The sequence below is a fragment of the Enoplosus armatus genome, chromosome 17 (assembly GCF_043641665.1).
Source record: "Enoplosus armatus isolate fEnoArm2 chromosome 17, fEnoArm2.hap1, whole genome shotgun sequence".
NCBI classification, from domain to species: Eukaryota; Metazoa; Chordata; class Actinopteri; order Centrarchiformes; family Enoplosidae; genus Enoplosus; species Enoplosus armatus.
The window spans coordinates 20,572,260-20,583,731 of NC_092196.1; the positions used below are offsets into that span (position 1 = coordinate 20,572,260).

General features: G+C 40.8%; 1 protein-coding gene across 1 annotated transcript; it reads left to right on the top strand.

Annotated features, from left to right (window-relative positions):
• Nucleotides 1-330: 330 nt before the first annotated feature.
• hoatz (HOATZ cilia and flagella associated protein) lies at nt 331-798 on the top strand. Its single transcript, XM_070923989.1, has one exon. The coding sequence runs from the start codon at nt 331-333 to the stop codon at nt 796-798; it is 468 nt and encodes a 155-aa protein (XP_070780090.1).
• Nucleotides 799-11,472: the final 10,674 nt, after the last annotated feature.

Consider the following 11,472-nt stretch of genomic DNA (forward strand, 5'->3'; position numbering starts at 1 on the left):
TGTTCTGTTACTTCATACTTTTACTTTATTACATTTCAGAGGGGAAACTTCATGAGTACTTGTACTTTTGATACTTTGAGTACATTTGTTATTTGGTTTAGTTTGCTTTGACCCTTTAAAAGGATTGTATTCAGTGTAAAAGAGGGGGGCGATGCTCGTGTTCATTGTGTTCCTTGTAAAGCCTGCAGACACTGAAACTCAAAATGACTACATAAGTAATTTAGCTTATATTCATCCTGTGCTTTCTGGCTTGCCGTAGTAGTCTCGTTTCCATGGTGACCATACCAAACAACGGCACACTTGACTGCTTGAACCCGGTCCTGGAGTGAGATGTCTTCCCAGGCCGAGCCTCCGCAGCAGGAGGACTTTGAGCAGCTCTTCACCGTGTTTGACGGCTCCTCTCCGGAGGACGTGTCCCACGCCAGGCAGCTGTGGAGCTCGCTGTCTCTGCTGCCGCCGCAGGAGTCCCGGCTGGTGTCGGCAGATATCCGCCAGAGACTGCCGGTGTCCCGGCCGCAGCGCAGCAGCACCGCCCCTGCTCCCGGTCCCAAACTCCCCGCCCTGGAGCCGCCGAGTGTCCCTGCTCCCCGGCACAGACAGGAGGAGAGGCGGCGGTATGTGACCATGGCGGACCAGAGGAGGGAGATCCTGGCTCTGCTGGGGAGGCAGAGAGAGCAGAGGATCCAGAAGGAGCTGCTCTCCGTGGCCTTTAAACCGAAGGTGAAGAAAACACTGGAGCTACAAAACCCTTCAGACTGTGAGACTCTGGACGAGCAGCTGGTCAGGCAGCTGCAGTGAAGCAGCCTGATGAAGTCCCAGCGTTGACTTAAAACCAGAAAATATATATTTATGACTGCTGAAGGCTTTATTGTTGGACTGTCAGCAGATCCAGCTCCTGTTCTGTGTCCAAACAAAGTGTAAAGTTCATTTACCGTCTTTGTACAAGGCTGCACAATGAAATTAAAGTTGCACATATATACAAATATACATTTACAAATATGTAAGAATATGATCATGATACTGCAGCCAACATGCAGAGCACTTTGGAGTGTGTTGTTGATGTTCAGCAGGTGTGACGTCTACTCTTCATTTACATTTGCTAAATAGCACTTAACACAAAGTTCAGTTTAGGCTGATGGGAACTGGACAAATTAAAACTTTGACCTGACAATGACACCGGATGAGAAGTCAGGGGACCAGAAAGATGGTGTAAGTCTATCCCAGCATGCACTTGGGCCGATAAATATCTCAGGATTATATTTTCGTCTCATTTAGACTGGGATTGACTCTCACGCTCTCAGAACGTGTAGATATTTATATTTGAAATCACAATGACTTGTTGATAAGTTTTGACTGCAAACCACATTTTTTTTTTTAGATCTAAATGAAGAATTTCAACCTGTCTTTTGAAGGACTCAGCTGGAGCCAGGACACAGCAGTTTGCTTCAGACAGCATTACATAAGGTGAAGTGAAGCCTGTGTGGATATTCAAATTCCAAATATCCAGTGGAGAAGGCCCAACCATAATAGGATAAGAAGAGGACTGCTGACTGTTGACTTTAGCTAATTTGGTTAAAGTTTTCAAAGCACAAAGAGCACACAGAAGCCTGTCGTCCATAAACGTTCTCAAACCTCGAGTATCCGTATAATTCACCCTCAAGCACCTTTAAAGTGATCCTCCACCTTTAATCTGTCCTGAGCAATAATACACTTCTGTGTTGAAATATAGCATGTGAGCAAGTTGAACTAAGTTGGTAAGTTTTAATGGGAGCAGAAATATATTTAGCCATAATCTGAGGATATAGACGAACAGCAGGAAAAGCAGATTATCCTTCTACGTCCTGGAGAAACTTTTTACAGCCGCCTTTAATGCAAAGTCTGCATGAAAACAGAAGCTGTGGTCAGGGCAGATTGATGTGACTTATGATAAACACTCACAGGAACTTCTTACATTGCAGCTTTAACATAAGAATATCTGTTCATTTGTATGTTCAACAGGATGCTCCTGTCATGACAATTTATTAAAGGATGAAGCCACATGAAAAGACCAAAACCAGCAATGAACGTATGCGACTAACAAGTTTTGTGTGTGTGTCCAAAGAGAAATCTTATTCCCCCTTTGTTGTCCAAAAACTATTAGCAACAGGAGTCTACAGCCCTGCTAGCGTCAGCATGCTAACATGCTCACAATGACAATGTTGTCATGCTAATGTTAAGCAGGTATAATGTTTACCATGTTCACCATCTTACCATCTCAGGTTAGCATGTTAGCATGCTAAAATTTGCAAAACTTAACACAAGTACAGTACAGCTGAGGCTGGCGGGAATGTCAGTGTGTATTTAAATGGGGTAATGTGAACCTGATGGTGGCGCTAGATGAAAAGTCAGACATCACAAAAGTTATTACACTCCATCCTGAGGGGAAATCATGTCAGTCCATCCAAACGTTGTGGAGACATTTCACCCAAAAGTCTCAATATTGTGGAACATTTATGCATGACATTTAATAACTTGAGACCAATAAACAGACTGGTCCAATATACATACAATACTGGTCCGGGTTTAAATCTGCCTGGTCTGTCTTTGGTGTAATAGTAAGAATTTGCCATAAGATGTCAGTAAAAGCTCATTTATGGACTTGATCTACAGCAACCTTGCGCATGTTTACATGCTGCTACTAGAAGGCAAAGATTAGATGGATTCCACAAATAAAAAGGCGAGTATAATGAATTAAAGTAACTTCCACTACAGTCGGCGGTTATCTGTGTGCTCCTGAACTGAACTCTGACTGTCTTCACCCAAATAATTCACCATAAAATCCAGAGACTCTCCGGCTGTGTCGGAGTCAGATATCTCAGCCCAGCAGTCTCTTTTCTCAGGGGTGGAAACAGATCGCTGTAATATCTGTAGGCCAGCTGTTGCTCACTCAGCTTGCTGCACTTCATCACCGCTTATATGAGACACGGAGCTCTGAGGGAGTATTATGGTCAGTGAGAACTGATGTTCGTGATATTTAACTGACATTTCATGCAGAGCCTCAGGAGACTTTACGGTCTGATACTGAACTGATCAGATGAACGTTCAGCTGCACAACGTTAGCAACATGTTGCTTAAAACGCAGCAGTGTCTCTTCTTCTCTGTTGACCTTCCTGCTGAATAGTTTTAAAAAAACACATCAAGCTTTCATTAATGATATATAAAGACAAGTCAAATGTTGAACTTGTTTTTCGGTAAATATTGTCTGATGTTTTATCTTCTATTCTTCTTTATGTTTGTCTGGTTGTGGCTTCACACTGACATGTATGAGCTGTGAATAAATATGCTCTTAAATTCTAACTTGATTTATTCAATGAGTGAATGGTTTACTAAAAATTAAGGCAGCAGGTCTGCAAAATAACTACTTAGTAAAATGTTTTGCATGTGCAGTAGTTTTGACTTGTTTTAGAGTAATAAAACAATTGCATCTCAGCAGTACAACCGAGCTGTTCGTACAGTTTCACTGTAAGAATGGGCTTCGTCTCAAGTTTGTATTAAATAAACTCACATCTGTGTTGTTGTGCCCCTCGGCTGTGGAATTTGTTGTAATTATTTTATCTTGTTTCATATCTTGTGTTTTGGATCTTATTGACTTTTATTGTTTGTTTTTATTGTAAAGCCCTTTGTGAGCTTTGTTTTGAAAGGCGCTATATGAAAGAATTAGTTATTATTATTATTATTATACCACCAATATGAAAGAGTTAAAAACAAACATGACCTTTGAAACTGAACAACTTTGAAATCTGTGACGTTGGCAGGTACTCATAATAAACAATACGTGCTGACCAGTGCAAACTTGACTGATGGTGAACAGAGGGGATGAGTGACCATCAAACCCCTCTCGACTTTATCATGAGATAAAATCAGTGTAGACGTACTGTAATAATCTGTGTCTGATGTGGATGTTCACCCCTCAGGGACATGCAGAGAATAACAAAGACCAGGCGGGAAGCAGGAAAAACAACCTGTTGATCACAAACACTTCACTTACAAACCGTCACCACAACAATGAGGCTGTAATTAAAGTGGATGGTGTGTGTGTGTGTGTGTGTGTGCTGGTCTAACAGTGCCAGCCATTACTCTCTATATCACGGTGCGGCAGCTGCTCTGCCAGCCAACATCTACGAAAGAAAACACATTTACTTTTATTTATTTTGCTTTTTATTAAGTGAAGTTTGGCATGAAGACACACAGAGGCACAAACTCTAATCAGGTATTCAGACGTCCATCAGAGGGGCTATTTTGGGGGAACAAGGACCCAACAAAATGTCCTCACTGTCATGTCGGAAGCTCAAATTGGTCCTGACAAAGGTGGAAGGACAAGAACACACACACACAGGGCTAACAATCAGTCCCCTTGTGTACTCAATTGATTAATTTGGCTCTGAAGGGAGTGTGTGTTATCATTTGTCACAGACAGATGACTCTGATTAGCAAACTGCCATTTCTCTCTATTTACACACAGATGAGGAAATTTGGCAAAATGTTTTTTAAATACTCACAGTGTCTCTTCAGTGGCTGAATAATATAAAATATTGAATTCCAGGGGATGTTTAAACCAGAAAACTACATGCAACACAAATCAATGGAGCAAAGTGTTCGCTAAACGTAACTTCAGTCTTCAAGAAATCCCTAATATGCAGATTACAGTGATGAATATTCACCATTTCTGCAGATCTACTGAGCTTTTTGGCCTCTTTTAGCAAATAGTTTTGGTTTTGTGGCACATTTCTGGTTCGTCCCAGCAGCAACAAGCTCTTATGAACTCATTGTGCGCTACCTACTCAGCACCAAACAGCAGACAGACACAGTTCAACACTAGCTGGTGAAGAAAGTGGAGCATTTAGCAGCTAAATTGACAGACATTAGTCCAGATCAGAGCTAAAAAGAGAGTGAATATTGGATTTTCATTCATCAAGTGGACACAAACTCCAATGGGATTATCATGTCTGCTGGACTTGGAAATACTGTAGTTAGACTTTATTTACCTTCCTCAATGTTTACCTACCAGTGTAACGTGCACCTACACAACGCTAATTCTATCAGTACAACAGTCATGTAATATTCACACCGCTCTGCTGCTCGTTTAAACAGAAATATTGTTTTCATTTGCTAATTATTTCCAATTGCTTCCATTTTATTTTATTTTTTATTTCATTTAGTAGTGTTTTCTTTTTGTTGTTAGCAAACCAACTTTTATTTATCCTTGTTAGCCATCAGCTGACGATTATCTGAATACTAAGTTAGCCATGACAACTTTCTCAGCAGGTGATATGTGGTGGCAGTGTATTTGTCAGCTTGAACTTTTTATAATAGCAGCTTTAAATGTATTTCATGCTACATTAGAGAAACAGCTTTTATCTGCTGTTAATCTCTGGATGCATTTTCCCTTCTTGTTTTGACCTTTCATGCTAGTCTGTGGTTAAATAATACAACTCTTAGTGAATCAAAGGGTGGCTCCCTGATGCAACCTCACAGTAATAGTCCAGTTCAGTTTCTGAGCTCTGTAGGGTCCAGACCGTTGGCAAGGGAGGCACTGTGGGTCAACTTTTGGGGTTGGGACCGTCTGTGGGGTCCTTTGATAGACAGATATTTGTTTAATGTATTTTAAATGAAATACTCAATTATATAGTAGATATACATCTAAGCAATATCGAAGGTAACCCAAAAGCACGACTCTGAGACCAGGCTCGTAAAATAAAGAGTTCAAGTATTCTTAAGGTGGAAAACAGGCAAACTTATCTAATAGGGGATCAGGCTACAGAGCAGGAGTCCAAAAGGTAGGCAGGCAGAAGGCAGAAGCACATTGGACAATCTGGAGGGGAATAAATGGAAGCAGGCTGGAACTGTATATATGCTACTGGGCTGATGGGGAGGGGGAACAGGTGCGCAGGTGGGCGGGGAAGGTCAGGTGATGGGGGAACGGTAGCAACACAGGGCTTACTGACATTGTGCCAAAGCAGTAGTAACAAGTGTGCTATTTAATACGAACACACACCTGCACACACCAGTGCCCTGAAGTGCTTTATTTGCTCAGGTGGAGAGGAACGCTGAGGATATTTATGGATGTGTCTCTGGCGTCTGTGACAACCTGTTGTGTAATACAAGAACAAAAACACTCAATGACAATAAACTGGAGAGGGACACAAATCACAGCGACACACAAGCTTTCCAAAGGCTCGTCCCTGAGGTTGAGTTTGAAGGGAGGTGATATACAACTGTCTCCTCTCCAATAAAAGCTACGTACCCATCGGGATGTGTCACAGTTGATAAGTACCAGGAGCAGTCTTGTAAAGTCCCACTTTTAATGAACGAGCTTCTTGGCCGCTCTCTGACTTTGAAACGACCTTTGGGATTCACCAGAAAGGTCTCAAAGCTGTGTTAAACTGCTTCAGCTCTTTCTCTGCTGGATGTTTGATCGAACAGCCTCACTGTACCTGCAGAGGGCTGCGACGCCACGGAGACGCTCAGACAGTAAAACATTTTACTGCTAATAAAGAGACGTCTTTGATATTGTCTTTCTGGCTCTTGCCTCAAGCTTCTCGAAGTGGCTATGACGAGAAACACTTCCGCCTGGTCCGTCTGAACAAATCATTTGCGTTTCGTTAACATGACATTTAACAAGACATTTACTCTCCCTCAGCTCAAGCTAGATTTAATTAACTTATAACTTTAACCAACTGCCTAAACATAAACTTCTGCAGGCCCATCATGAAGGTCCGCAGGTGGTTTGAAGCTCCATGGACCACAAGCAAGCTAACAAGCTTGCTAACGGCCAGTTAGCAAGCTTGCTAGCTTGGAGAGCTTTAGTTTCCCTCTTCAGTAACTTTTTTATTGAACAAAATGGTGAATAAAATACCAGGAGGAGTAAACAGAACAGCAGAGAGAAAGCAGAGAGACACTCTGGGAGATATTTTGACCGACTGGCACTAGCCTAGCTAGCTAGCGAGTTTGTGGCTAGCTTGACAGCTACAGCAGTTCACCAGCTAGCCCTGTGCATGTAGTCTGTTTCTTCATGTTGGTAAAAATATTTAATTATTTCTTTCAAAACATTTTCTGTTTCTAATTAGTTGTGTATAAATGTGTTTTTAAGAGAGAGTCCTGGACAACAGATCGTCTGAATCATGACTTTACATTGCAACTCTATTTTGCATTATTGCATTTTTTAACGCTCCTGTTGAATGTGTGATTAATACACTTAATGCCTATTGCTATCTTTTGTTTTCAGTGTGTGTTTTCTTTCACGATTACCTTTTTATTACCTTACTGCTAAACTCTCTGAGCGTAAAGTGGATCCTTAGTCATCCCTGTTTTTGGTTTGTGAGTTGCTGTGGATGATGTCATCAAACACAACAGCTTCAGTTAGAAACACCAGATACATAAAATGTCAGTGTCACAGTTATGCATTGATCACCCTCTGAAAAGCCTGAGAAGTGGTGAGTCTGAGGTGAAGGATGGACGGTTCAAGTCATGAGAATAAAGGGTATTGATTGCTGGGACGCCCCATTGGAAATGAATTGTATCGTTATAAATGCCACCTATTTTCTGATGACAACCTGTTTCCATTCTTCTGTGACCAATTTATTTGTATTACAGATTCACTGCAAACATGCGCAGTGATGTATATCCAACCTGCAGTGCAGTGAATAAAAGCACTGTGTTGTCATTAATAGAGAAGGTCATACAGTGAGCCTATTTGTAGTGACTGAGAAATGCAGGTCCACCTTGAGATGAAGCATTACTGTTATCAAGCCCCATTAAGCCCAGGAGCAGTGCAGAAATATGCAGCTAATGTATTCTCCAAGGACTGAAACTGTGCTGCACCTCACTCAGTGTCAAACAAGAGGTTCCTGTGGTTTTTTGGAAGCTGTACAAGTGCATCATGTATTTTCTGTGTGTTTGTGACAGGGGTTTCTACCTCAAATATAAACATCACGATTAAACATCAAAAGTTAGTATTACTAGTACTTTATTTTGTTGTGTTCAAAGCTTGTTCTACTGCTGCCATGAGCCAAAAAAGGCAGATTTGTATAAACTTTTATAAACAAATTTATTACTGAAAACATGACGGGAAACTTTTTTTTATCCAGGAACACAATTTGTTAAGCTCAACTAATTCAATCTGGGTTTGAACATTTTGTGCACACAATGTGCATGTTGTGGGTTTGTGACAGGTTTGGGCCTAAAATATTTTATTTTTGAATGTATTTTATATTACCATTAAATACCAAGCCAGTTTTAGTATTTGCACTTTGAATATTAAAATAACATTCAAAATTGAAATTACTTTTGAGATAATACACTGATTGACATCAGGGACTCTGTTTGACCACATGTTCCTCGTCTTTGACAGCGTCTGTTCTGTCTGTGATTAAACAAGACAATGTAAAATAAAAGGTCCAGTATTCATCATACTCTGTAAAAACATCTACAAATGCCTGTGCTACAGTTCATCCCTTAATTTTTCTTACAAAATCCAGCAAAAGGTGTCTTGCTGTATCTCAAATATCTTTTTCTGTGAGAAGTTTCCTCACGTCCTGTGTCAGCATGCAGCTCTGTATGTTGTAGTGAGGTAGAGACTCTCTGCGTCTCTCCTTTGTTATAAATCGCCCATCTCCATTTACAACGTCCGGCGATGCAGTGAAACAGAAGCTTTAACTGCTCACCTAATCTTCCCACTCTGCATCTCTGCCGGCCATTATGGCTCCGAGAGTCCATTCATCACGTCCGTCTGTGGAGATATTATGGATCAAAGCCAGTCCAGTTGACACGTCAGTAAGGGATGGGAGGGAAAGGAATCCATAACTGCAGATCAGCATGGAGCTCGATTTATCTTTAGAGGTTGTGGTTTGTGTTCACAAATTAACAGAACAGAAAATCTGAAGAACATCCAAGCACCACATGAAATCAACTCAAACCAACAAAGTGTTGGTCCGTCTCTCTTTATGACTTCCCTGTCTGTAGCTCATTGGTTCCTCTTTAAAAACACCTCACAAACATATGTTTTCATCTTTAAAAAAGGCCCAATAATTGTTACTCAAACAGAAGGAAACAGTGCATTTGCTGGGGACTATTTTCAGCGGTGGATGAATCCACATTTGGTGCTCTAGTTAGTATTTGGGCAGCAGGACGGTGTGTGTGGGATCGAGTCAAAATAAACTACAGTGTGTGTGTTCATAGTTATAAAGGAACAACTCAGTGCAACAGATCACAGACATGATTGTCTATTAGTTCGACCGAAAGTAAACAAAGACGCCACCTTGATTAGCTGTTGTTGCTAACTGTACAGGGATCTACTTTCAGGGCACCTCAATGCTTGCTAAGGCAACAAGCTATTTCTATAAAATTGAAGTTTATCGGGAAAGCTTTAGGAGGCTTATGCTGCTTGCCCCGATATGCGTTGTTTTGGAGCATTTCCCAAATCTGTATAATGGAGGAAGCTAGCGCAAAGTTAACACAAACAACAGTAATAATGGACGCAATTATAGAATTCAACCCAACTTGAAATATACTGGAATTTCCCTGTTCCTGTACATGAGAAAACAAAACTGTTAGATGCTCATTTGATGACTAATTTGAGACATTTTAAAGACAAAATAATAATAATAAATCAGTTACTTCATAGAATACTGAATGGGTTCACTGATAATTAGAATGAGTTGTTGTTGTTGATCACACTGAGTGATTTTCAGCTCTATCTGTAATGTGCTAGATGAGCTGGAGAGATTAAACTGAATCCAGTCAGGAAAAAAAGACAGGAAACAGCATGTGTAGTACATAGATAAATATATGTAAGTAAATACATTCAAACAGAATAGATCGTTTTTGTGTTTACATCTGCGTACAGAGGATTCATGACCTGCCACAAACCACCAGTTTACAGACAGGCAGCACAAAGATTTAGAACTTGTATTTGGATTACGTCAACCCCCAAAACCTTCCCGTTACTACCGCAATTCTCAGCCAATTTAATCCCCACGTCTTACATAACAAGCAGAGAAGTACACTGTAAGCATCCAGGAGAAACTGTAGTGACCACAGCAGTATCTTGGATTTCTGTCCATCTTACAGTAGAATATCTGATCCTAAACATGAGTCACACGTGTTGGTAAATACTAGATTACTTCTCTTTGTTTTTGTAAATGCATGAAATAAAATGCGGCTGACATAAGCTGAAACCAAAGTGAGAGAATAAACATGTCGGCCTTTATCAAGTCTTGAAACGTAATTTCCTTAATATCTATATATCTATTTTATTTTTGGACAGTTCAAACATCCTGCTCGTTCATTTCCACCCAGCTGATGAACAAACTGTTGTGACACTTCAAATCAGGCAGCATTACATTTAAATACTTCATTTCAACACGTAGTTATTCTAACATGTATGCCTTTTCCACTGCAGAAACTTAACGACCGTAACTGAACATGAAGCCGTTATATTCCATCGCTACTCAGGAGGTAATACTCAATCCAAGTTCCAGGTACTTTCAGGGGAAAGAAATGCAACAGCAATACGACAAATACAGCAATGAATAACTCAGGACGTGTGTTTAGATAACAGATGATATTCTGATTCAGAACATCCGACATGTTTGGCTTCCTTGTTATACTTTTGTCTGTAAGCTGTAGACTGAGTGAACAGTGTGGGAGAGTATGTAATGTTCAGGTGGTGTAGCTGTTTTCAGAATCATGTAAAATTCCCAGTACTGAGCTATTTTCCCATTTTGTTTTTGCAGCTGGCTCTGGAGAGCTGGTCAGCTGGGTGGGAGCTGGTGTGGAGCCCACCTCCTTCACTCTGTTGATGTCCTACTGCTGCAGGGCTCTTCCATTCATTTAATGATACTGATGAAACCTTTTCACCTGTTATCCAGCAATTGAATCAATTATTTTTGAGATCTTACAGATGTTATTGTTCTCCCTGACATGATAAAATGTTTGCCCATTTAAATTCAATATTTCAAAATAGCCTTCTTCTGCGCTGCACTAGCTATGGCAGGCTAGGACACGCCAAATGGAAACATTGAATTTAAACGGCGGTTTCCTCCAAGGCAAACGAAAATACTTTGTAGAACCTCAGAGGTTCATAAAAGTTCGGGTTCTGGGAAGAAGCTCCAGGTTACAGGTCGTTAAGTTCCTGCAGGGGAACCTGGCCTGGACACCAACCATATCTGTGCACAAAATCCATTTCACTTCAGGCCAGAGATTCCCTCCCTTCTGGACTTGGGCCTGAATAGAGAACAGTTGAAAAGAAACGTTTCAGTGTCCGTTCAGCTGTGATCTATGAGTGTCAGCTGCTGTCAATTTCAGCATTTTCTTTTTGAAATCTGGAGCTCTCTGTCACTATTAGGATTTACTTCCTCGGTGCGACGTGCGTCCCCTCGAGACTCACAAACAGTACATTCATGCAGTTAATTTTCAGAGAGGTCAGAGGTGAAC